The sequence below is a fragment of the Trematomus bernacchii genome, unplaced genomic scaffold (genome assembly GCF_902827165.1).
Source record: "Trematomus bernacchii unplaced genomic scaffold, fTreBer1.1, whole genome shotgun sequence".
Taxonomy (NCBI): domain Eukaryota; kingdom Metazoa; phylum Chordata; class Actinopteri; order Perciformes; family Nototheniidae; genus Trematomus; species Trematomus bernacchii.
In genome coordinates this window covers 3,805,911-3,833,857 of record NW_022987839.1, presented here as the reverse complement: position 1 = coordinate 3,833,857, position 27,947 = coordinate 3,805,911, and the positions used below count along the sequence as shown (strand labels likewise).

Below are 27,947 nucleotides of genomic sequence, written 5' to 3'. Positions count from 1 at the left end.
AGGACAATCATTGATCAAGTAAGGGGTGGGAATTAATAAGCATTTGCTTCCTCCTACTCCCTTTCGGACACATATGATTTTTTTTCTTTTTAATTATTATTATTATTATTAATATGAAGACTTTTTTTGTTGAATATATAAATATTATCGTGAATGTGGATAAATACTGTATCTTAACAATACGGTATTCTGTTTTTTCACATTTGTTATTTTTTATTTGTTTTTTTAATCTGTTCGAAATAAAGATTGAAATGAAATGAAATGAAACTACAGCAAGCTGGTAGCACAAACAGTGTTTTGCCACAAGCTTAATTACCTTTTTCTCCCCTACATACATACATACATACATACATACATACATACATACATACATACATACATACATACATACATACATACATACATACATACATACATACATACATACATACATACATACATACAACATTATAGGTTGTTATAAAGCTAGTATGTACTGTGTTTAGGAGGATTTTACATGTATGGTTTGTTATGGATGCCCATTTCCTCTAAATAGTGACTTAGCATAAAACATAAAACTTTCAATATTTTGACTTAGTATCTCCTTTCATTAATTTAGTATCTAATTACTTCTGACTTAGTATCTTAAGATTTTGACTTAAGAGCCATTCACCATGATATGACATCGTTTCTCAATATTTTGACATAGGCCTTACATGGGTGTATATTTTAAACATTGGATCTTATTATTTTGGATTTAATGTTTTTTACATAGCATCTTTATCATTAAAGTTTGTAATGAACCGTTTATTTGTTGTGTTAAGGAAGTGCATTTACTCAAGCATTGTGATTAAGATAATAGAAAGGTTGCACTTGTACTTTAATTGAGTATGTTCACATTATGCTACTTAATACTTTTACTCCACTACATTTTGTTGGCAAATGTTGTATTTTTTTACTCCACTACATTTATTTTCATAGATTTATTTACTTGCTACATTGCAGATAATTAATACAAAATATAAATCAATGTATACATGATTATATATTATTATATGTTAAGCTACCCAATGGTAAACATTAATTCAAAGAAACCGCACATTTACCAAGTGCAACATTAAAGTGATGAACACGCTCATACATCAATAATTATAATACAATTATAACAAATATATTGTGCATAAATGTTGCTTAAATGGGTCTATTCTGCAAAACGAGTGCGGATGAGCCTGAATGTGTGGTTTGTTTTTAGCCTTCGATTTCCTGCTGAGGCCTTTTTGTCCCTCCGCCCGCGCCGTAGATCCTCAATCACATGACCAGTTTCCATTTCCTGTTACTATTGTATCACACTCCCATGTTTTCCGTCTCAAACAGCAACCGTTATGTAAACCACAGACGTTGTCACTGTCGTGTGATTTGTCGCACATATAAAGTTAGTGAACACGTCCCGTCACCGCAGAGGGAAACAACATGGCGACCAACTGTGTGGTTTTCCAGAGCAAGTTAACCTCCATCATGGAGATCTTCGCTAAAGCTGCTGTGGTGGAGATCAGTAAACTGTGGGAGGACGGGTTCAACCTCGTTCAGGTGGAGCTGCGCCGCAGAGAGAGCGAGATTGAAGCTCTGAACAGAAAGCTGCTGATGATGGAAAAAGAGCGGTGTCACACTACAAGTCTGTCTTCATCATCATCTTCCTCATCATCTTCCTCCAAAAGAGAGCAACATAACGTGCTGCTGCTGCCGCCCAACGGTGATGGTAAGGATGACGATCAGAGGTGGAAAAAGTACTCAGATCTTGTACAAAAGTAAAAGTATTAGAGTGTAGGAATACTCTGTTACAAGTAAAAGGCCTGCAGTCAAAATGTAACTACAGTGGGTGAATATAGTTGTACAAGAGGAAGAGGAGAAGAACCTTTTCCAATCAAGTGACTCAGAATCCATCACAAGCAGAATACTTTATTTATCTCAGGGGAGAATTAGGTTTTGTGCACTATTTTTAGAAAATGAATAAATATTTCTAAACACATCAGAAGTTGATGTAAAAATGTGCAACAGGGACATGGGGGCTGTGCAGTGGTGGGAGAAGTACTCCGATTCTTTACTGAAGGAAAAGTAGCAATACCTAATTTGAAATGTACTTTGTAAAGTAAAAGTCCTGCTTTCAAAATATTAAGTAAAATTACAAAAGTATCAGCATCAACATATACTTAAAGTTCCAAAAGTAAAAGTAGTCATTGTGCAGATTGGTCCATTTCAGAATAATATATATGATATGTTTTATAATGATTGATCATTAAAGTGTTCTCAAAGCTGGTAAAGGTGCAGCTAGTTTGAATGACTTTGTATGCGGCAGGGTAGCTTGTGAATTTACTCCAGGTGGAACTAAAGTCTGATTTAACACTTGATTATATTTCACAGCATTAATCCAGATCTGGATAGTAACTAAAGGTATTACATAAATGTAGTGGAGAAGAAATGCACAATGTTGTTCCTGTGACTTGTAGAAGTACACAGTAGTACAACATTGAAATACTAAGTGAAGTCCCTCAGAATTGTACTTGAGTACAGTACTGGAGTAAATCTACTAAGTTACTTTACACCACTGCTAACGATAAATAATAAAGAATGTACTGGAGTAAAAGTAGAAATACCAGAGTGTAGGAATACTCTGTCACAATTCAAAGTCCTGCATTCAAAATGTTACTAGTGCAAACTTATTTTCACATGAAACAATATACATGAGGTGTACAACTTAACAGATATATTCTAGAGTTGAAACAAAACGTCATTGTGTCCATCATCAAAAGTTATTTATCATGCAAAAATGTCAAACATTGAGGTCTTGGTGATTTTCTCATGGATTTTCTCTGTGATATTATGAAATCCGTTTTACACTTTTACAACTGTTTATAGTTATAGTAGTCTACCTGCTACCACTATTTGTAGTACATGTTTACTGTGTTCGTTATGTCACAGCCACAGACACCACAAGTCTGGCAGAAACATTTGTTGGCCCTTTTGTACCTAAACTGGTTGATCTGAAAGCTTTGAAACCTCACTTGAAATTTAAATAGTTTCACCTTTGTTAAAGCACATACTACCAGAATCATCCTAATTTAACAACTCACTTGTGTACCAGTCTTTGTAAACTAACTACAGTTGATTTGACCAAAATTGGCACATCTGTCACATAGAAAAAAATATCTTTACAACAATATTTTGCAATGGAGCTGTCTAATTAAATGCCTGTTATAAAATGCACCTGCTTTGTCATTTCAGGGCCGATTTTAGATTCAGTGCAGACATTGTGTTCTGATCAGAGCGTCAGAGAGAAGGCGGACACTTCAGCGAATCACCAAACATCACCATCACAGACAGAAGAGATACAATGTGAGCAGCTCAAGTCGGACCTCTGTTTGAGTGACGAGGATGACGATGAAGACCTAATAGTGAAGCTCGAGGACGAGGACGACGTTCAGATCGTGGAGCAGACTGTGGAAACGGATCACAGCGTTAACGATGGTCACCTTGAGCTGGAAGTGGACCTCCAACCTGTCGAGGCGATGGAGGAACAAGAGAGCCAGCAGTGGTCGTCTGTTTCCGTGGGAGACAGCGACACTGCGGACGACTCGGACTGCTTCTTTGAGCCGAAGCAGCTGGCACAACATCTGGACTCAGAAATCCTGCTCATTCAGAACGCTTTGGACATTTTTGAAAGTTCCTCCGAGGCAGCGTACTCGGACAGGTTTATGAGGGATGATGGACAAGGTGCATCGAGTAAATCAACCATGACTTTAAGCCAAGCTCAGCCAAGTCAAACTATAGAAGCATTAAACCCAGAGAGAGGAGTGTCCATCAGGTTCTGCCCAGATAAACAATCTCCAACTAAAGACTTATCAGCTTTTAACCCGGACAGCCGATTCTTTCTTTTTAACGACCCCGAGTTGCATAAAACGATAGCGAGTGGCCGCATTAAGGAGAAGTGGTACATCTGCCCGTTCTGCGGTAAAAGCTTCGATCGCGTCAGCCATCTGGAGATTCATCAGAGGATTCACACGGGAGAGAAGCCGTACACATGCGAGACGTGTGGAAAGTGTTTCTCTCAGAGGAGCAACCTGCGCACTCACCAGCGGACTCACAGAGAGGCTAGTCTTAACCAAAACGCAGTTTGAAGATTGTTGTGCGAAAAGCTAGAACTATGTGTGTCGAGATGAACTAACCAATTCCCTTTTTATAATACTAAAGAGTAATGTAGCTGACTGATTTTACTGTGCATTTGTTCTTTATTTTAAAATATATTTTAACTTTGACATAGGTTGGAGTGTAAAGACTCATGTTTGGACTTGTGTACTGTTCGTTAACCCAGCCAGTTAAGAGATTCATAAAGAAAACAAACATGTGGGGACATCCCGCACCTCTCGCACGATGGTTAACTTTGCAAATCTACACATGAACATTATTTCAGTTATCAGAAATAATGAGGATGTTAACTTGTAAACCAGGAAATCTAATATAAGTTTAAAAAATGTTGCGTTTCTGCAGCAGCTGTGATCTATGATCCTTCCATCTTCATGTTTGAGGTAACACAAACTAAATTGTTTGAAGTTTTAATAAAGAACAACGACTCATACGCTGTACTTTTACAAATAAACCTTTTAACATGTATATGTCTCTTTTTCAATTTCATAGAAAAACAAAAAATGTACATTTCGACACAACCGAGACGCTGATACAGATCGTTGCTCTGCTGTTTGGGTCTGGTTATGGATACCAGTTAGCTGCTTGTATCCATAGAGTAACCGTCTGTGTTCAGGTCTGCACCCTTTTTGACATTCTTGTAGTTGGCCTTTAATGACTTACATTTATACAGTATCTCCTTATAGCTCTTCCTTATTTACATACATATGTTACATACACAAATTCACACACATCAGCTGCATCCAGGCTGAAAATACCAAAGCTTTGAGGACAGTTGACTCTTGATATGACCAGGCATTAGAGCTCAGAAACTGTGTCCCTGTCTTGATGTTCCTCCCTGAAGGATTGTAAACTAGGCACCTTATGTTGGCAGTCAGGATAAATTGGGACTCTCCCTTTTGTGGATTTACATATGTACAAGTCACCAGAGCAGAGGTTGGGTGATTTCGGCCCCCTGCAGTTAAAACAGTAAACATTCTTGTAACAGGAACCTTATTCCTTACACGTTCAAGGAGAAAATGAATTCTAATTTACATGCTATTGTGGTTAACAAAGGCAAAACATGCTGTCAACCAAATTAATGAGGATAGAAAAATGTCCGAATATTGGGCACACTGGTGGTCATCCATAACATCTCTGGTTCTTGTCTGGTAAGGAACCTTGCCCTTATTTCCTATTATCTCTCCACTGTCTAATAAAGCCATAATGTTCTGTGTTTAGATGATCTGTCCTCGGGGGTGCAGCAGGATGGCGTTGGAGTGTGGCTTCGGCCTGAGGATCCCGTTGCTGTAGTAGAAGTGGTTGTTGAGGGCCTCTGAGATGTAGGAGCTGCTGCCCACCTCCTCCTCGTGCCCCTCCACCACCGGGGGAGGGGGCCAGTCCTCTCCCACCCCCTGTGGAGAGTCTCCCTCTCTGGGGGGGGGCGGGTCCGGCTGTGTGGGCCCCTCGCCTTCGTCCTGCTGGGCCTTCAGGGGAACCAGGGAAGAGGGCAGACCTGAGTCCTGGTTTAGACAGCATAAAAACACATTACTGTTTCTCTGATGATAAAAGGTCTGGGTGTAGATACAATTTACGCCTATGCCTTTTCATAAATTAAAATGGTACAAGATCCAAAAGTCCTTAGTTAAATGTAACTGACAATATACAATGACCTGAAAACACTGGGGGTGAATTGTATTCAGATACTTAACTTAAAAAACCACAAACACACAAAGAAAAAAATGCATTAAACCCTTACTGTGTTCAAGGTAGCAATAAAGACTAAATACGGTTATGATGCATTCACTGGAATCAGTCCAAAAGTTTAGACCACATGTATACTTTACTACTGGTATATGTTATCCTATTTGTACATAAATCAAAGAAAAGGTGATGATTTGGAAAACAGACGGAGCTAACCAGACAAAGAACTTGTACTAAAATAAATCCCAGCTGCTGAATATGAAGTTTGTCTGCAGTGTGTCATCTCCTGTTTCTATGAATATGTCTGACAGTGATGATGCCAATTTGGCAGTAAGTAAAACACGATACTGTATGACACATCCGCAGCGAAACTGGCTGCTTTATGGAGTAATCCCTCAGGTGCTGACACATACCAGCGACATGTTGCTGCTCTTCAGGTACGACTCCACCCTCCTCCTGCGCTCCTCCTTCTCCTCCAGCTCTGCTCCTCTCAGGCTCTCCCTGCCGTTTTGCCAGACAACGGGACGTCCCAGTTCGTCCACCTCCACCACCCCCGAGGGCCCCCACTTCCCCCCCAGAGTGGACTGGCTGCCTCGATAGATGGGCTGTTCCTAAAAGGGAGCGGACCCAAACAGTCACAACACTGAAAACAGCTGTTTGAACCTCAACCTGAACTTTTGAAAGAACATACGTAACATTCATCTGTTTGCAACTCATATATATCAATATTCCAATTATTATAGACTATTCTGCACTGTTTCTATTATATTCTATTTCTATTATATTCTATTTTATTGCATTAACTTGTACTATTTTATCCGTTTTATTGTGTTTCACTGTTGGAGGAGCCTGTGACCTAAGATTTTCAATAATAACTACACTGTAGCTATGAACAAATGACAATAAAAGCCTTGAAACTTTGACTCATCTCAACAATGCCAATGGAGCAACTGTAAATATTTTTCATTCAAAATTTGGAAAATCGATCCTCAAGACCAGATGTTTCTTACTTTCGCAGTGAAAAACGCTTAAAAGAAAATTCTGTCTTTGAATGGGACGTGATGTTGCCATTGAATCCAGAATACTGAATGAAGAATATTGAGTAACAGGACTTCAGGTAAATCAGAAGTTGTTTTGGACAGTATGTTTGACAGCAGTTTCATGATGGATAATCTTTCATTTATGCAAAGTTTGGAAAGAACAGTATGTTGTTTGTATAAAATCAAATTGAATAGCTGGATGATCAGGGTTTCCGGCAAATTATTGCTTGCTCTACCAGATTGGATCAATTTGAGGAGAGGTCCGCCTTCAACAGTGTTTTCAATAGGTAAGAGCGAGGCCTTTTGCAAGATGGGGTGTAATGTCATGAAATGTTCAGAGACTACTAAATGTCATAGAGTGTTGGACTCACCAGAGAGATTTCGCTGTTTTTCATTCGGCTGTCTACTCTGAGCAAGCCGTAATCTTCAGACTGGGGGAACAAAAAGAGAGTTAATAAAAGTTAGTGATAAATAAAATTCACACAGAACGAGATATTAATAATGCACGTCTATGAACACTGTATGTATGTATGTATGTATGTATGTATGTATGTATGTATGTATGTATGTATGTATGTATGTATGTATGTATGTATGTATGTATGTATGTATGTATGTATGTATGTATGTGTGTACCTGCACTCTGGGGTCTGTGCTGACTGAGTTGAGTCTCCTAAAGGAGGCTTGTCTGGAGAAGCTTTGAATTTCATCCCTGGGGAAAAAAGACAGCGAATTTGAACTTTAAACATCAGTTTCCCACAACAACATTCACATCACATCTGTCATCACACTACAGGAAATAAATACAAGTATATTTCAGTTCCTGGAAAAAACATCGTTTGTGGGTCGGCTTACGTTTTCTCGCTGAGCTCCATCTCAAGCTTCTTGTTTTTGTGTCGATGGTAGCGGTTAACCAGCAGGACGACCAGGACCAGCGCCAGGACCAACGCCCCGGCTGACGCCCCGATGATGATCAGAAGCAGGTTTTCGACGGGGGTCTCACCCTGACGTCTGGTCTCTGAAAGAAGGATAAGGACAGGAAGACATGAGGAGATTTTCTTACATAAAACACAGCAACAAACACTACAGTGATGTCGTGTTATACAGAATCTTTGATCCTGATTGATCTGTTCATGCCTTCTATCCACCACTAGAGGGCAGCAATTGTGCACAATTACTACAAATCCAAAGGAGAACTTACTTTTGCTAACTGATATGACAACGACTTTCACAGTTTATTACTTACATTAAGTGAAGTTATGTTATCTTCTGTTATCTATCTTAACTATCTTATAGTTAAATATTCTTTTTTTAAATGCACTTAAAAGATATGCAACGTAAAAATCTTAACATTTGATTGTGAATTGTATTAAAATAAACACCTTATTGTGTATTTGGAAGAAAAAAATGTACCTGGAAGAAGGGATGTTATAGAAGCAAAATAGCCCAAACTCCCAAAACTGAAAAAGTGTTGCCTCTAGTGTCTTATCTTAAAACTCAATTGTACTTATAGATCCATGTATTGGTCCTCTCATGTCCCTATTCTACAATACCAGCAAAGCATACAGTAGCCGGAGAGTTTCCCCTTTAAAACCTTTGTGATTTTAACTAGTAACAAAGCTGAAGTGCACTTACCTGTGACTGTTACTGTAAACTCTGCTGCTCCTGCTCCCACCTCGTTCCTGACCACACACTCGTAGACCCCGCTGTCATTCATGTGCAGGGCCCGCCCAAAAACTAGTTTTTCTCCAACCATGGACACCCCATCCGGCAAAGCCCCTCCTTTCCTGTGAACAATCAGAGCAAAATGTCACTATTGACACATGACATGGACTCATCAATCAAAACATACAGAAGCCTGTGACTCAATGCCCGAAACAAAAGCTGTGACTCATTTTGGTGACACAAAGTGCAATCTTGCATTCCAGTTTAAAATATGTGTGTTGAGAAGAACACACAAATATCTATGAAAGAGGATTAGGGCCACAAGAGAAAAAATGTGTGGGATGTGTCAAGAAGAGTGGCCCTCATCCTCTTCCGTAAAAACCAAAACAGCATTATGTGTGCAAAAAAACTGGCATGCATGACGGGAGTGTTTCTGCAAAAATAAATGCTACACAGGATCAGGTTCACCAAAGAGTGTAACCACCAATTCACCTGCAGCTGAACCAAAACCGGCTGGGCTTACAAACTGGCGCCCATTGATGTGAATACACCCAATAAATACTAGGTTTGAGGGATTTAAGCAGGTCCGGCAAGCCCCTCTGAAGACATCACAGGCCACATAAAGGAGAGCCAGTTTCTGATCAGGTCCACTGAGGGGGTCATGTTGCATCGGTTTCACCGTGCCGCAGCAGCACCCCCCCCAAACTGGAGCCAGCTCAGATTTCTTTTCTCAAAACCCCACCTAGCTTCTCTAACCAGCGCTTTATAAAAGAGTCACAGGTGGAGATTGCATCTGACACAGAGGAGATGGTGGAAAATGATACAGATACAGTGAGAAATCCACTTTTAGCAGCCAAAAAGATTCTTATCCGTTTTGTGCTGCCTCACAATCTTTGTAAGGGAGTTATCAAAGCATCAAACAGTGAGATGCAGGTTGGTGTTTTTTGTTACATGTATGCAGAGCAAGGCTATCACTTTCCCCTTGTTTCCAGTCTTCATGCTAAGCTAAGATAAATATATGCAAGTTAAAAGCTTCATATTTACTGTAGAGACACAAGAGTGGGACTGCTCTTCCTATCTAAAGCTCCAAAATAAAGTTAACAAGTACATTTCCCAATATATTGACGTATTAGGAGTTGAAAACGAGCTTCTCTGGAGTTAAACACAGAATGAGTTTGTACTGATGATCGCGCCAATGGGTCTGCGAGGTTGAAAAGCTTTAATCCAGAATAATCTTAATATTTCAAGATTGCTTCATGGCTGAAATATTTCTCACTCAGCACACACAACATTTGATCATTGTGTATTCAGTCGGAGCTGTAATGGCTGGTACAGTGTCTCTAATTTAAGTACAGACCCTGTGTTTTACCAGGCATTAAAGTGATATTTAAAGCATGGCACTATGATTAAGTGCTTAGCATTCGTCTCCTGCTCTTCCTTGTGTCGCGCTCTCCCCTCCCTCGTGTGAAAATATCTCCCTGGCTCTTTTTCTGACTTCAAATTGCGCAACACGACACCGCCGCTTTTATTCTGAGATGAATTGAGGCAGGATAGAAAGGCGCCCTCCTTCAGATTGAAGCACACTTCATTGTTGTTAATGGGGGTGTAGTCCGTGTGTATGCGTGTTAGCAGTGGCTTATATATGCTTGGAGACACATTCCAGTGCCATGTAAAGAGCAGTTTAGCAGTGCTGATAGCATCGCAGTGGGGTGAATTAACATGTAATTGTCAGACAGCCAGACAGCCTTAATGTGTTTGTGTGTGTTTTTGTTTGTACATTTGTGTGTGTGTGTGTGTGTGTGTGTGTGCGTTTTCAGCAGACATGTAGATGACAGTACCTCGTCCAGGTGATGTTCTGAGGTTTGGGGTATCCTCCGCCGCTGCAGATCATCTCAGCGTTCTCCATACCCACATACCAGTCCTCTGTAGCGGAGGAGATGATGGCATCTGGGGGGTCTGATAAAGAAACACAGACATAAGCATGCAGTTACACAACATGTGTACACAATTGCTGCATGGTAGAGCAAAGAGGAACTTGTATGTTAGGATTTTTATCAGGTCATTTAACGGGGCTCTATTCTGCTTATTTTCAGGTCCATATCAGTATGTTGTGTCTCTACTGGGACATGTCTCCATGCTCTAATGTTCAAAAAGCTCTTTATTTTTCTCATACTGCCTGTGCTGCAGCACCTCTTTTCACCCTCTGTCTGAAACCAGAGCCCAGTCTGCTCTGATTGGTTAGCTGGCCGGCTCTGTTGCGATTGGTCAACCACTTAGAGATGTCCCGCCCCTTAGCCTATCACGGGCTACGTATTGGAGCGCTAGCCAATAGAAGCGCAAATAAATAACACACTACAGGAAAAGGAAAATTCCAAAAAAGCAAAATAGGGCCGCTTTAAAGAAAGTTTTCAAACTATAAAACCCACTCAAATGTTTGTCTTTATTTATCCAAAGATCAAGTTGCCTCAGATTTAAAGCTGTTATTTCAGCATTACTTCATGTCCTCATGCTGACGACGTTTGCAGAAGTGGGACAAAGTCAATGTTTTGCAAGTCTCAAAAAGGTCCCACTGCTTGGAATGAATTCTAGAGTTGAGTTAAAGTTGTGTTTGAAGTCGTTATGCATCACATTTCTGACAGTTTTAACAGTAAAAGAATGTGTGTTCTTAAAGTATGTCCTTTCAGTGACAATTTAATTTCTGAGGTAAATCTTTTGCATTTTTCTGACGACCTTAGAGTCTTTCAGAATCAGAATCAGAATCAGAAACAGGTTTATTGCCAGGTAGGTTCACACATACTAGGAATTTGACTTGATGTCATGGTGCATACATAAAATATAAAAAACAAGAAATCTAATATAAAACACAAAATCTTTTTTACACCGTAATAAAATACAGTTAAATAGCAATAAGATAAATAAAGCAGTACAGATGTGACAATCGTAGGTATTATGGGATGTCTGTCTGCTTGTTTGCACGGCCAGACGGATCTTTTCCTCATTCTCAGGACATGTGATTGGCTGTCAGATGTATTCAAGTAATGTACAACCATTGTTAGGAAAAATAAAAAATAATTATAATAGAGAGCTTTTTAATATTTGGGATTAAGTCATTCCAAGACAAAAATGTGATGTCAAAGAAGAGTTACAAGTCGTAGCAAGTCAGATTCGGATCAAGTCAAGTCTAAAGTCATCAGATACATGACTCCACTCTTCTGTACACCATTGAGCTGGACAAAGAGCGATTGTGCCCTGAAGGAACCAAAGTTGTAGTGCTTCTCTCCGACTGCACTGACAGTAATCGTGGAGGACGAAGCATTACTCATACACTTTCCCAGCAACCTGCCAATATTATCTAATGTTTAGTCTACTACCAACTATTTATTTTCTCCACAGAAAGGATAAGCTATACAAATATCTCTGGCATGGAAACTAAAAGGGACAAATGTCATTGGTCAAACTAGCCATTAGCAGGGGGAGCTAAAATAATTGGTTGATAGCCCAGCAGAGAAGGTTGAGCGAAGTCCTGAATTCATACTATATACTTATTTAGAGCAGATTCACACCATGCAGTGTTCCCAATTGAGACGTTAGGAATACCGAAACAGTGCAGAGATGTGCTCTATTTTCCAAAATGTCATTTAGAAAAGAAGTGAAGCTGCATCTGCAAAAAGTTAGATAAAGCGTGGTGGTTGGAAAAGACGACACCGGAAAGATCTCAGAAAACAAAAAAATGATATTTAAATATTTGGAAAACTTCTTGAAAACAGTAAACCATGAGGATTTCTTTGTTTGTAGTGTGGATTTAGAGCATAGCCATGCTGTCTTAGTCATTAGGTTAGAAAGTGTCCTAGTTGTCTATTCAAGTTCAAACAAGATCGAGGTTGGCTCATCTTGGAAATCCTGCAATCTGCTAACCTTATTAAGTCATGACGAACAACATCACTGTCTTTTTTTTTCTTCTGTTTGACTGTAATAGAAACTCCACACTGCAGACATGTTGACATGTTATTGCAGGTAAAGCACAGCTAGAGCTGAAAATAAGGAATGAATAACTGCTGCATTTCATCGAAGTGTTCCCACGGCTCTGCTGGGACTTCCTTATGGACACACCTTCATTTAATAATAGTTTTATCGGATTGATTGATCCTTTAGCCAAGAAGGTCCCAATGGGTTAACATATGTCTACCTCCAGGGAGAACTGGTCAAGTGGGCAGCTTCCACATAAAATACTTCAACATGTTGAAACACATGGAGCAATAGTAAAAGAGGTGAGAGGGACATATTGACCGGAGAACACATTCAATCCTAGTCAACAAAATTAGGATTTATCTTATTAGTTACACTTGTTGTTGCAAGAGTTTGCCTCATTTCCTTAGAAGAGTCCAAAGCAAAGCCCATGCTATGACCTACCACAGAGATTTGGACTATTTACAGAGCTTTCACTGAACTTCAGATCAAATTCAGTATACTCAGGTCATGATGTGATGAACACTTGTTCTTTTTGACTGTGCTGTTTTGTTCCAGGAAATAAAGGAGCTTGTCACGGTAAACAAACTGTGGATGGTGGCGAGAAAGCACACATTCTCTTTTGTCACATTTGTGTGATTGTAATCCATCTGTGGGTGTACAGCATTTTTTAAGTATATTCATTTTCTGCATACCAACTTCAGAACAGTACACTATGACATGATTACAACACATACAGAAAATAAAGTGTCTTTTGTTCCTTCCACTGATGTTAAACTCCACCAGTAAGACTATTTCTGCACTAAGAGAAGCTCTACCTTGATGATAGTATAAAGGTAAAACTCTCGTAATGCTCAATTGTTCAGAATCAGAACGCTTTATTTTTCCCAGGAGGAAAATGGGTTTTCATTTTAGAAAAACATAAATAAATCAAATCAAATAAAACATAAAATGAATAAAAAATGTAAAGTAAATAAAATAGATTAAAGACATATAAATTCAAATAAACAATATTAAAAAAAACTTTGAACAAAAACAAGAACTTTATTGTGTCTATATATATATATTGTTGTATTATCATTACTACAAATATTGATACTCTCCACATCTTTCAAACCACTTCAGGGTCTTTAACCTTCTGATCAAAGTGTATTGAATTGTTCTGACACACCCCCACACACACACACACACACACACACACACACACACACACACACACACACACACACACACACACACACACACACACACACACACACACACACACACCACACACACACACACACACACACACACACACACACACACACACACACACACACACACACACACACACACACACACACACACACACACACACACACACACACACACACACACACACACACACACACACACACACACACACACACACACACACACACACACACACACACACACACACACACACACACACACACACACACACACACACACACACACACACACACACACACACACACACACACACACACACACACACACACACACAGCTAAGTGAAAATGGAAAAACTGTTAACCAAAATGTGAACATGTATGTGTAATGAAACTGAATCTGAAATAAAAACAAAGTAAAAAAAATATATATATATTGATACTGAAAACCAGATAGTTTAAAACACTGATCCCTCCCAGCTGTACTCACACTGCACCACCAGGTGGTTGGAGATGCGGCGCGGCTGCTCCAGGCCGGGGTGCCACACCAGGCAGTCCAGCTTCTTCCCCGTCATGCTGCGCAGCGGGTGCAGGGAGTAGTAGCTGGACACGGACCCGCCCTCCTGGGTCCGGTCCAGGGACTGTCCCGGCAGGTCGGTGTCCCAGGTGAGAGTGGGGGGCGGGCGGCCCACCGCTCGACAGGAGGCGGCCACACGGAAAGACTGACCCTCCACCAGGATCACCGGGTCCAGAGAGGAGATGGGTAAAACTGAGAGGAGAGGAGGAGGAACATGGTCAGTAAGAGGAATCAAATCCTCAACATCCACCCGTGCTGCTCCCTGTACATTTAAATGAATATGTATTTAACCTTGTCCCATATCTGTATGTACATTCACCCAATCAGATATTAACTCATGTCATTTTTGTTATTTCTATTCATACTGTTGCTACTAGTTTATTTTTTATTATTTTACTTATTATCCCAGTGTATATTGTCATGTATCTGTGTTTCTGTCTTATTCTGTTGCTGCTAAAACACCTGAAGTTCCCTACGGCGATCCATACAGGTCCATCTTATCTGATTTGTGTTTTTCTTATTCTTACTTCACTTGGATGTTTAACATTCTCTGAGAGGATTAATGTTTGAGGTTTGAGTTAACTGCTTTAGGCATTTGAAGATGGAAGATTGTGTGATTGACAATGATGAGCTTAACCACTTCTGTGATCCACATTGCTTACAATTACTGCATTAAGATTGAATCAATACTTCCTAAATCCTGCTCATAGTTCATCTGTCTTTACCTAACATTACCTAAAGTGACAGTAATTGGCTTCCTTAAATCTAGGATGTCACTAAAATATTTGTATAGTGATTGTCTTTGTACGTCAGAGACAAGTTTGAGCAAAAGGCTCATTAAGATCTTGTTGCTGATATAAGATTTTTCAGATAAGAATATTGTTGTAAAAAAAAGACTTTTAATTCATCCTGGAACATAATAGAGAAAAATATGCACAACTTGGAGCTAACTGAAGAACCAACCACGCTAGATACTGTCAACATCATTCATTCAGAAAGTCTCCACTACAAGTCTATCATTGTTGTGCAAGAAGAAGTATTTTTAAAAACATGTGGGAAAATGCTTCACATAAATACATTTCTGTTCGGTTACTCTCGGTCACCAACTGGTTAAACACGATTGTGGTTCACGCCCGGGTCATGACAGCCTTTGCTGTAGTAAACACCTGGGAAGTCTTTCCATTGGTGCTCGGATTATTAACGTAGAAGTCAAAACACGTAGTTAGCATTAGCAGAACTATCCATTAGGGATTATCAGACAAAGAAAAGGTCTCCACCCTAATAGACTCTAACCTTATAAACAGAAACATGACATCACAAACACACCGTCATCCGTGTTTGATTGACAGATAATATGTGGGAAGAGATTACCTGCAGGGATATATCCTGCACAGAAAAACGAAATGACGAAACTACTTAATCTTTTAATAAGAGATAATTCATGGCTAAATACAACCAGCTAAATAAACACAAATCCCATTGAAAACAATTCACTGAATAAAAGAGAAAGTAATCCAGATTTTTTTACAATGAAATCAAAGCAGAGCATCTATATGTAGCTTATGGGTTCAACATTTAGTGTTACACTTTTATGGTTTAAAGAGTCGAGGGAATTGTAATGCTGCAGGTTGTCAGTTAGTGTGTGTGTGTGTGTGTGTGTGTGTGTGTGTGTGTGTGTGTGTGTGTGTGTGTGTGTGTGTGTATGTGTGTGTGTGTGTGTGTGTGTGTGTGTAGGTTGTCAGTTAGTGTGTGTGTGGCTGTAGGTTGTCAGTTAGTGTGTGTGTTGCTGTAGGTTGTCAGTTAGTGTGTGTGTGTGTGTGTGTGTGTGTGTGTGTGTGTGTGTGTGTGTGTGTGTGTGTGTGTGTGTGTGTGTGTGTGGCTGCAGGTTGTGAGTTAGTGTGTGTGTTGCTGCAGATTGTCAGTTAGTGTGTGTGTTGCTGCAGATTGTCAGTTAGTGTGTGTGCGTGTGTGTGTGTGGCTGCAGGTTGTGAGTTAGTGTGTGTGTTGCTGCAGATTGTCAGTTAGTGTGTGTGTTGCTGCAGATTGTCAGTTAGTGCGTGTGCGTGTGCGTGTGTGTGTGTGTTGCTGCAGATTGTCAGTTAGCGTGTGTGTGTATGTGTATGTGTATGTGTATGTGTATGTGTGTGTGTGTGTGTGTGTGTGTGTATGTGTATGTGTATGTGTGTGTGTATGTGTGTGTGTGTGTGTGTGTGTGTGTGTGTGTGTGTGTGTGTGTGTGTGTGTGTGTGTGTGTGTGTGTGTGTGTGTGTTGCTGCAGGTTGTCAGTTAGTGTGTGTGTGTTGCTGCAGGTTGTCAGTTAGTGTGTGTGTTGCTGCAGGTTGTGAGTTAGTGTGTGTGTGTTGCTGCAGGTTGTCAGTTAGTGTGTGTGTGTTGCTGCAGATTGTGAGTTAGTGTGTGTGTGTTGCTGCAGGTTGTGAGTGAGTGTGTGTGTGTTGCTGCAGGTTGTCAGTTAGTGTGTGTGTTGCTGCAGATTGTCAGTTAGTGTGTGTGTGTTGCTGCAGATTGTCAGTTAGTGTGTGTGTGTTGCTGCAGGTTGTCAGTTAGTGTGTGTGTGTTGCTGCAGATTGTGAGTTAGTGTGTGTGTGTTGCTGCAGGTTGTGAGTGAGTGTGTGTGTGTTGCTGCAGGTTGTCAGTTAGTGTGTGTGTTGCTGCAGATTGTCAGTTAGTGTGTGTGTGTTGCTGCAGATTGTCAGTTAGTGTGTGTGTGTTGCTGCAGGTTGTCAGTTAGTGTGTGTGTGTTGCTGCAGATTGTGAGTTAGTGTGTGTGTGTTGCTGCAGGTTGTCAGTTAGTGTGTGTGTGTGTGTGTGTTGCTGCAGGTTGTCAGTTAGTGTGTGTGTGTTGCTGCAGGTTGTCAGTTAGCGTGTGTGTTGCTGCAGGTTGTCAGTTAGTGTGTGTGTGTTGCTGCAGATTGTGAGTTAGTGTGTGTGTGTTGCTGCAGGTTGTGAGTGAGTGTGTGTGTTGCTGCAGATTGTGAGTTAGTGTGTGTGTGTTGCTGCAGATTGTGAGTTAGTGTGTGTGTTGCTGCAGGTTGTCAGTTAGTGTGTGTGTGTTGCTGCAGGTTGTGAGTGAGTGTGTGTGTTGCTGCAGGTTGTCAGTTAGCGTGTGTGTGGCTGCAGGTTGTGAGTGAGTGTGTGTGTGTTGTTGCAGATTGTCAGTTAGCGTGTGTGTGGCTGCAGGTTGTCATTTAGTGTGTGTGTTGCGGTAGTTTTGTCTGATCTTTGGCGTGTCAGGACAAGTTTACTACGGAGCTGTCACCGTTAATGGCGGAGCGACATGAGAAAATAATTTAAGGAGAACAGAGCAGCGCTGCAGGTTTTACTTGAAGGAGTGAAGCAGCATTTCCCACGCTCTATTATGTCTCCACTGAAATCCTTATGCGATGCAATTGTCTCAGTAAGTGGAAAAAGGAGGGGATCCAAAATGAAAGACATCAATCAGACAATGACAGCACTGCAGAAATAGAAAATGTCTCAATATTTAATATGTGAAAATGTAGTTTTTTTGTGAGTTCAAAAGTTTGCAGAACTCGATATTTCTTACATATGAAGAACCTACTTGTTTTGAGACTTTGAATGTGTTAAAGACCAGATTTGTTGATACTATTAGTTTAGTAATTAACCTTTTTATGTTTCAGAGTTAGTTAAGTGATGGAAACTGCTGTGATATTAAGAGTGAAGGCCAACTCTTACAAGTGCTTGATGGAGATTAACGGATGTCTTGTCTGTTCCATATTTTGTATGTATGTTAGTACATTAATTTGATATTGTCGTTGCCCTGTTCCACACGGTTGTCTCTTCGGTTAATAGGACAATCGGTTGTGTTTCTTTACACACATCTAAAGGAGTCTGAGGAAAGCAGGTGTAAAGCCCTGTGTGGTTTTGGGCTATATAAATCAAATGTACTAGTCTCAACTTGGAATCTTAACACAAAGTCAAACCCTGTGGTTCGAAGCGGTTTCTCTTTTATTGTAAAACACCCTCCACATCTTGCTTGGGGCTTATGAATACATGAATATAATCTATTATTAATACAAGCAGTATTGAGTATACTCTTGCTTTTTCTGCCCAATACATTTTTTGTATTTCACTTGGCATTACTGTTACTTGGTATTAAAAAAACATTCACTTTTTTTGCTTTTCACACGCTAAAGATTTAGATAAGTTGTCAGTGTTTTTGGCCACGTTGGAAAACATGCTTAATTTCCCCAGGTTGGATTTCCCTTCTATCAACATGATTATGGTTTAAACATCATTACAGCAGCTCTGACAGGATTAGAAATGTGTGGGAGAAGACGAGAGAGAGATGATGACTCTTACTCCAGACGGTGAGTGTGATGTGCCTCTCAAAGTTTCCGTTGGGGAAGGTGGAGATGTGGCAGGTGTAGCTGCCCTTGTCCGACTCCTCCGTGTTCGGGATGAGAAGAGCCGAGTTCACCGTGGGACTCCCGCTCTCGAACCTCACCCGGCCGGAGTAACGCCCAAACTCTGATGTACCACATGAAAAGAGTTCAGATAAAGCCAAGGAACATGACAATCATTCTTTAAACAAAGCTCAAACAGACTTTTTTTTAATAAATAGATAGATAGATGGATAGATGGATAGATAGAAGAGACAGACAGACAGACAGACAGACAGACAGACAGACAGACAGACAGACAGACAGACAGACAGACAGATAGATTAAGACAAGAAATAAACAGTCCAAAATATTTCAGAAATAGAAATAAAATAGCATTAAAAATGTAAAAAGTTAAAGAATATAAAATAAAAAAATATATATACATGTGGAAAATACAAATTTCCCAAATAGTAATAATATGGAAACAAAACATTCCTTGGCAAAATAAACCAGTATCTTTTTAATGACGCCAAAACCCTCACTTAAAAACAAATAGTCCTAGTATAATAATAATAATACATGTATATATAGCACTTTAAGCAGTCTCATGGTATGCTCTCATTTCCAATCACAGTGTTATACAGGTTTGTTGTATTTGTAAAATCATTCAAAGAGCCATGATGCAATATTAATTAGGACAGACAGTTGAACTTAATTGTTATGAACTGGAATGAAATGTGGTTTTGACGGTTATCATTTATCATTGATTACAGGCCAAGCTCAGCCTCCTGAACACAGCGCCTGTCAACATCAATCATACTACTCAAATGAGACACCTGAGACGCCTCAATGTAACATAATAACATCACTATGTAACACTCGCGCTGCTATTGGCAAGTCCTCCATCACATTGTACGTGATAGGCTCAGGGGCGGGACATCTCTAAGTGGTTGAACAATCTCTAGTGACTGATCTTATATTAGAAATTGGACAGTATGGGTAATCTTTAGTGTATCTTCAAGAACAAAAACTTGGCATTTGAGGTAATTTATGTTCAATATACATGGAGTACATTTATTCACTGTTAACCTCCCGCTGCATCTCACCTGTGTGTCCGTCCACAAAGTGAGCAGTGATGATCTGATCCTTGCTGCCGTCTGGGAGGTCCTTGTACCATGTGACCTGCACCACCTTCTGCTTTCCCTCCACCTGGTAGTGGCAGGGCAGTCTGGTCTCACTCTCTGCAAAGGAGCGCAGCGAGGTGTCGGGCTGAGGGGGCTCCACGAAGTCTCCCTGCACACAGATCACTGAGGAGAGGGAGAGAGAGAGGATTTTATCAGAGATATTGAGATTGTAATAGGAACATGGAGAGTGCCAGGAAGGTCTTAAAGGTCACCTATTTTTCATGTCTTTTATACATAAACATGTGTCCCCTCTGTGTAAAGAGATTCTGAAAGTTTCAGGAAAAAAGATTCTCTCTCTCTTTTTGTCCTGATCCATTTATATAAAATCCTGTCTGAAAATGAGCTGATCAAATTTTGGACACTTTATGATGTCATAACGATTAGTTGGCTTGTGTCACCATTAGCCAATCACCAACCAAGGTAACCCGGGTTTCCGCAGACAGAATTTATTTTACCGGACAAATTTGAAACTTACCGGTCATGTTTCAATAATAATAAGAAGAAGAAGAAGAATTGTGTAGCAGAGTTTCCGTTAGCAGGTAATTACCGGACTATGACCGGATATGGCTAATAACATGGGAGTAATGGATCCTCTCTTTTCCTCTCTCCCTCCCTCTCTCCTGACAGCCCGTCAGTTTCTCATGCAGCTCGCTAAAACTTCACTCGTGTTTATGTCCATATCGATCAGATCCAGCTCTCCTGATCGGCCTTTATAGAGAGCACCGATCAAACTATTAAGAGTGAATATCGGCCGATAATGACCGGCGGGGCTCCCCCCGTTGACAGTTCACTGTCTAGCACTGGCTTCGTAGTGCACTGATCGATTAGGCTAAGCTAACCTGTAGCTGCTCCCTCCACACTCACAACAACTTCATACAGACATAAATAAAGCAGCTGTATTCGCCATACAGGAAACACACATTTAAAACGGTTTTGCCTGCCGTTTTTATGTACACAAGCATTCATTAATGGTTCAGAAAGTGGCACTGTGTACCTTAATAATATAAAGGCTTGTATTTGCGTGCATTTCCTGCTCGGAAAGTGGCTATGTACTGAGAGTGGAAGTGTCCTGAGATTAGCGCCTGCAGGCAGGCTCCATGGACCTGTCAGCTCCGGACAGCGCAAAATGCGTACATGAAGCGCTACGTCATGAACGCAAGAAATCTACCCTCGTGGGGGCGCGCTCATGTGATTGGCTTAGAATTGAGGAGACATCTGATTGGCTATAGATAGAACAAATTACAAGTACGAATCGGGTGACCGTCAGGGGAGTCTCAAAAAACCCACACACGAATGCACAGCGATCCATGCACAGAGAGCGGGTTGTGTTTGTAGGTGCAGCGGTTTTAAACGGAAAACAAATATGTGAGGATCAAAAATACATATGTAAAACTTTTTTCTGCATTTGGATTTTATTTACATGTATATGAAACGGAACACATTTGTGTGTGCATTGACAAACACAAGTGTGGATCCGGAAATACAAGTGTGAATCCTTTTGTGGATCATGAAATACAAGTGTGAATCCTTCTGTGTGCATGTGTGTATTATGAGACTGTTCTGAGCCCACAAAATGTAGACTCACTTCCTGTACAACATTGAATTGGAGCTAAAGACTAGCATTAGCATGCTATCGTGTTTAAAACAACCATATTAGCATGACAAAGTTTAGGGGTAAAACAATTAATGCTAACATTTGCTAATTGGCACTAAGCGCAAAGTCCTGATGAAGCTGCACAAAATGTCATGTTCATTTATTCAATTGTCGTCCAGATTTCTCGACAGTACATGCCAATAATTTAAATATCCGTTTGAGGACATTGAATATATTTTTTCAAGGGGTTTCTCTCCAAAAGTTGTGAAGATAACTCAGTCAGGACCATATTGGTGATTCTAATGCTGCTCCCAAACATTTTCTTGTTAAATATATTTGGGTTTATTTTGTAAGTCAGATAAAACAAGCAATTTGACGGCATTCCCGTAGGCTCTGGGAGCTTGTGAAGAACATTTCCCAACGCTTTCTGAAACTTCCTAGACTATAAATGATTCATTGATAATGCTATATTTAAAAATAATTGCTAGTTGAAGCTCTAATTTCTTTCCACCTTAAGCTAGCACGATGTTTCCTTCTAGACAACAATGCCACATGTGTACATCTTAAAGCATTCATTTCCTATACAAAGCCCCTGACATTTTCCCATAATGCATTGGGCTGGAGTTGAAGTTGACCCCAGACAGGTTTGCATGTAGACAGGTAAACACATTCACACCTTATGGACGTCACCGGTTCACCCAACCTGCTCGTCTGATGGCACGCAGACAAAGAGCAACAAAGTCCACAAAGAAGGTGGAGGATGAGTTTCAAGCTGTGAGGCGACGGAGCAAACAACAGGAACAATAGTGCTTTTATGAGTCTTAATTCTCCCTTTAAAAATAGAAACGTCGCTCTGTTTGTGAACAGACTCTCAACAAACAATTATGTTACATGATGATTCAGCTGCTATTTTTCCACACTGACTGATTTTTTACTTAAAAATTCCTTGATATTGAATTATTTTGTCGTAATCTATTTAAGTTTCAGAAGTCTATAAATAAATGGATGTTTTTTATTATCAAGATTATGATATTTTTTTTTAGAATTAGATATGTTTTTTTGTCTGACCAGCAATCAGGTTCAGCATCCTCTTGATTAAAAACAATGTTTATTGATTGCCCTTCTAATATATTATAAGATATCAAATGTTCTATTTTAATGTGTATTCCATTGATCTTGACATACATTATGATGTTTGCCTTATATTATTAATGTTTCTGTTTTTAAATTACACTTTTATGTGGTTATTTCCCCAAGTATTTGATTCCTTTTGATAGGTTGTTGCCGTGTGTGGCTTGAGTAGAAGTAGTACAAGTAATTACAACATATATTTAATACAAGTAAGTCAGGGTTCATACACTTTTTCACCAATGACTTTTCCATTACTTCTCCATGACCTTTATCTAATTTTCCATGAATAATTACTCTTTCTCAGCGGTACCACTGAAAATGGTTTATTTTAACATAGAACAGGAAAATAAGGTCTGCATATGAAACATGTTGTGCCTATCTAAAACAAATCCAATAGTAGGCTTACTAGCTTCTACACGCTAAAGCAACTCAAATCTCTCACCAGCAAAATACCTCGTCAGTTAAATGCCATTTTACATTTCATTACTATACGATACAGTATTTATTATCATTATAGTATTACTATTTCGGCGATTAGATCAAATATAAATTATATTTGATGCAACTTTAGTTACATTTCCATGACTTTTCCAAAACTTTTCCAGGGCCTGGAATTAGCATTTTGAATTTCCATGACTTTTCCAGGTTTTTAATGACCGTAAGAACCCTGGTAAGTACAAAGATGTTGTTTAATAATGTGAATTTCATTCCAAAAATGTCCATGACACAAACGCTATAACATAAATAAACAGTGTGCAAGAATTCTACTTATTATTTAGCATGAACAGGTGCAATGTTTTAAATGTTACAAGAGTTTTTGCATGAAAATCTACATTTTCTAAAGAAATTGGGAACGAGTAATCAATATTAACCCGACAAAGTGAGAGTTTTTAGAAGCTACAGCACTTCAGTGACTTTGTAGTCTCCTATCAGTGAGGCTATCAAAGCTGTCATCGGTGCGATTAATGACTAAGACTTTTATCACACAGTCTAAGCGTGGGAGTGACACACAATCCAGAGTGAGCAGGGTGTGAGAGAGCCATGCTTCTACAACTCTAACAGGGAAAACCAAACATTTGCCCTTTGATTCCTCGGGGGGAAACACTGTTTTCTGTGGTTACTCATTCATGAGCTCGAGTAATGATTACAATACAGTCGATATGGGACACGAACTCCCACAGATAAAATCCCACACAGTCGGGAACACCAACTGAGCGGCGGGTTTAAATTAGGCCAACAAAGGACTACAGTGTGGGTGACCTAATTAGGGAGAGAAGGAGAGGAGAGTTGTAAAAGAGAAAGAGGAGAAGAACACTTTCCCATCAATAAAGGAGAAGAAAGAGAATCAGTATCCTTCACAAGAAGAATACACTATTTATCCTGGGCAGATATTAGGTTTCGTGCACCATTTTTAGAAAAACAACATATATTTCTTAGAGATAAAAAATGTGCAACGGGCACATGGCGTCTTATCAGTGGTGGAAGAAGCACTCAGATTGTTTACTTAAGTAAAAATAGCAATACTACGTTGAAAAAAGTAATGCATTCAGAATCTTCCTTACGTAAAATTGCAAAAATGATTGGGATAAAAATATACCTAAAGTGCCAAAAGTGAACGTTTTCGTAATGGCGCATTTCAGAATCATACACTGTATTATTCTATTATTTATATATTGAGTTGTGAAGTTACTATTATGATTATTGATGTGCTTTTATCACAGCTGGTAAATGAGGAGCTCATTTGAATAACGTTATACTGTTGCTGGGTATCTTAACTTATACATATATGTCATCATTTATTTAATAACTGATTCAATTTTTGTATAAGCCAATAATCTAAATCTAAAAATACCTAGTAACTAAGAGCTGTCAAGTAACGTAGTGGAGTAAAAGGTACAATATTGGCTTCTAAAATGTAGTAGTAGTATGAAGTAGCATAAACTGAGAATACTCCGGTAAAGTACCTCAACATTGTACTTAAGTACAGCACTTGAGTAAATGTACTTTGTTCACCCACCACAACATATGTTAGACATGCACAGTAAGATTGAAACTAAAAGGAGGCAAAGAGAAATTAAGACAGAGGTGAGAGTCAACAGAGATAACAACGCAAAGTAAAAGAAAGAGTTAAACACACACACACACACACACACACTGCACACAAACACTGCACACACTGCACACACTGCTCACACACACACACACACAAACACTGCACACACACACACACTGCTCACACACAAACACTGCACACACTGCTCACACGCAAACACTGCACACACACACTTTAGACAAACACTTCAGTCACAAGGCTGCTCTACAGGCTTTTCCTGTTCACTGTGGATCGCAGTAACTTTATCACACATGTTCTTGCAGGATTAAAGAAAAACAATGGTGTCAATATGCTTTAAAGCAGCAGGACAGCAGGGTTTAATCTCCACTGAAGAACGCAAAGAAAAACATCCGTGCATCAACAGTGATGAAGAGGAGGACGCAGGTTGGGAAATCAGTTCTGATTCATGTTTTGACTAAAAGTAAGAATGTGACGGAGCCACATTCTGTCATGCTGCCTCTTCCTCCACACCTGCAGGGACAAAACAGAAGGTGGACACCCTCACATTGCACCCATGAGCTATTGTTGAACACTTAGTTTAAAGAAAACGGGTGTTGATCTGCTGCTATGATGAGGTTCAGTGAAGACGGTCCACTGGCTGAAGGGATTAGCTGCCATTTAGCCACTGCAGGAGCAATGGACAATACATTCAGATTCAGAGGTTCCTAGGCTTTATTTTCATAAGCACGATAGATAAGGATTCGTTTTTTGGCAATGATTATATTAAGTTTGTCTGTCAATGCAACTATTAAGACATAAAGCAATGCAAATGGGGCAAAAAGAAACAGAAACAAGAAGAAGAATTCTCCAAGTTTTTGGATTGGGTAGATGTAAGGGCTGAGTTTAGTTCTTCCACGCCAAACTGGGAAAAACATTCAAGACTTTGAGCACAGGAGTTGATACATGTCTTTGAAACAAGAACACCCTTCCCCAAACCTCTGCACAAGGTTGTAAACACACTACTGCCTAACACATATCATTAAATGCTGTAGAATTGTCCTCCACTGGAACTACGTGGCCTAGACATGGTTATCATTTTGGCATTAAAAAACATCCTTAAAATCAATTAGATTAAGATTGAATTCTAGATTAAATTAGAAGAAAATGCATTGTGTCACAAAGATTAGAGATGTCCGAAAAGGCGTTTTGTGTCTTTAGAGAAAACTGTATTCAGGTTATAATATAACCAAACAGATTTAGACAGTAAGCACTGACATACTTATCAAAACATGTTATAAAAAAAGGTTTGTTATGGATCTTTATGGGCCTACATTTCTGTATGGTGAAAGAAAAGAAAATATAGATAGATAAATAAATATAGATATGTATAGATTTTTCCTTTAAGGTATCTACATTTGACTATAGATTCACTTAAGGTGTTTATAGGAAGTAGAATGATGTTATTATAGCACACAAAAGATATTATAAAAGTAACCATTGGGCACCATATGATTATTTTATCTTTTCATTCCTTCCCTTTCTTCTTATAGGAGACATTATAGGAATATTATATGAACTGGAAAATACGATAAGGTAACTGTAAAGACTATATTTAGTTACAGGCATATTGCAACTGAACTCTAGGAATATTAAAGTCCCTTTTTATAAAAGAGCAAGAAACTAAAACATATACTCTTGACAATTTGCACAGAAAAGTAATTTCTGAACCACAAAAGCTTTAAAAACATCAACAACAACGACATACAACTGTGATATTGTCATGTGAATTGTAACGTAAAACTCACCAGAGAGTAACAGCAGCGCCAGGTACTTTAACCTTTGCCCGGTCAGATCCATCTCTAATCCAAAAGTAAAAGCTGGATATCTGAGTCAGCTTCCTTTCTCGGCTGTAAAACTTTTATAGAGACTTCATGATGACTTCTGCTTTAAGTTCAGACGGGAAGCCTCAGTGATCGCAGCACCTTAAGGTCCTCAGCAGGTGTTTCCTCTTCAAATCACACACATGATGCTTGTTGATAAAAATCCAACACTTGCTGTCCACTGGTGTAGTAATATGGATTAAGTGCAACTCGTAAAGTGCATTCACTTAATTACAAATGAAAAGTATTCTGCCTGGAGGAACAACTCGGCAGATAAATAACAAAATTGTAAGCAGATAAACGGAGAAACTTCTAATTACATGTAAGCTAATACAGAAAGAAAAATAAGTCTATTGGCCAAACAGAGAGCTCTTCGTTTGTCACGCACAAGCAGAAGCACCTACAACAGGTTTGAGTTTCTACCTGTCTGTGCCGACTCCGCCCACTTTTTGATGTAGACACGCCCACTTAATGCTGCGTTCATGTAAGATTGAGAAAGTTGGATTTGTCATTAATTGACATCCTGTTACCTGTTAATAAGTCACCTTTCAATATTTCTACAAAATGTAGTGGACATAATGTGCTTTCTTTGATACATCAAACTTCAGGCCTCAGCAGAATGGTTGTTTAGCGGGGTTAAAAGCCAGTGATTAATAGTAGGTTTTTATGACTTGCAGTTTGTTGTAAAAAAGATATGCATTGACCTCTTATAGTGCTTGAACGTGACACACATCTACAATTCCCAGCCATATTATTAATATTATGGTTTGTTTTATATTTAATTGTGCAGTTATGAACCTTTCATAAACCCATGCTTCCTGTAAATATCATAGTCCTCAAAAGACTTCAGTATACATTTTTCAAACGGCGGAGTCTTTTACTTTATTATCTACTCCACAGCATTTGTATTGTCCTGTACTTTTAGCTATAATTCATTATTATTATTATTTTCCCCTCCTGTTAGCTTTTTTGTTAGCAAGCATCGTTATACATCTCAACACCTCTGTTAATGAGGATGAATCCTAATGGTCTTCTAAGGTTACATGAGCAAACAGAAAATGATGCGTGATAACACAAGTCTCACTTGTAGAAACCTTAATATCCCAGGAAAACTTGAACGCAGCATTATTTCGTGTGAAGTTCCAAATAATTCAGTTTTTCCAAAACAACCAGACTAATCTGTGACGGGAAGATGATCCTCTGGTTTCAGATGTTTATCTGTTGACTTGAACTAATGATAACCTGCAGCTACAATGACAGACAGCTTCATTCATACTCATAGATAGATATAATCAGAGGATGAAACCCTCTTTAATTGTCACACATATATACACACAGTGAAATGTGGTCTCTGCATTTAACCCATCCTTGTACTAGAAGCAGTGGGCAGTGTTGTAACCTACAAATAAAATGGACTGCAATTATAAGGCGCTTTATCCAGTC

At 39.4% G+C, this 27,947-nt stretch overlaps 2 protein-coding genes across 3 annotated transcripts; one reads left to right on the top strand and one right to left on the bottom strand.

Moving 5' to 3' along the window:
* The first annotated feature begins 1,303 nt into the window (after positions 1–1,303).
* LOC117500207 (zinc finger protein 705F) lies at positions 1,304–5,249 on the top strand. Its single transcript, XM_034152988.1, has 2 exons — positions 1,304–1,735; positions 3,259–5,249. Exons 1-2 carry the CDS (start codon positions 1,450–1,452, stop codon positions 4,149–4,151), a joined length of 1,179 nt encoding a protein of 392 aa, XP_034008879.1. The 5' UTR covers positions 1,304–1,449; the 3' UTR covers positions 4,152–5,249.
* On the bottom strand, positions 4,615–26,914 carry nectin4b (nectin cell adhesion molecule 4b). Of its 2 annotated transcripts, none has more exons than XM_034152984.1 (11): positions 26,430–26,914; positions 19,769–19,969; positions 18,640–18,807; positions 14,215–14,493; positions 10,403–10,520; positions 8,535–8,686; positions 7,755–7,917; positions 7,536–7,611; positions 7,271–7,330; positions 6,273–6,470; positions 4,615–5,678 (listed from the first exon to the last, which is right to left on the bottom strand). In XM_034152984.1, the coding sequence occupies exons 1-11, from the start codon at positions 26,479–26,481 to the stop codon at positions 5,394–5,396; spliced, it is 1,752 nt and encodes a 583-aa protein (XP_034008875.1). In that variant the 5' UTR covers positions 26,482–26,914; the 3' UTR covers positions 4,615–5,393. The 2 variants fall into 2 exon arrangements, with proteins under 2 accessions (XP_034008875.1, XP_034008876.1); XM_034152985.1 differs by having other exon boundaries at positions 4,615–5,642.
* Between the last annotated feature and the right edge of the window lie 1,033 nt (positions 26,915–27,947).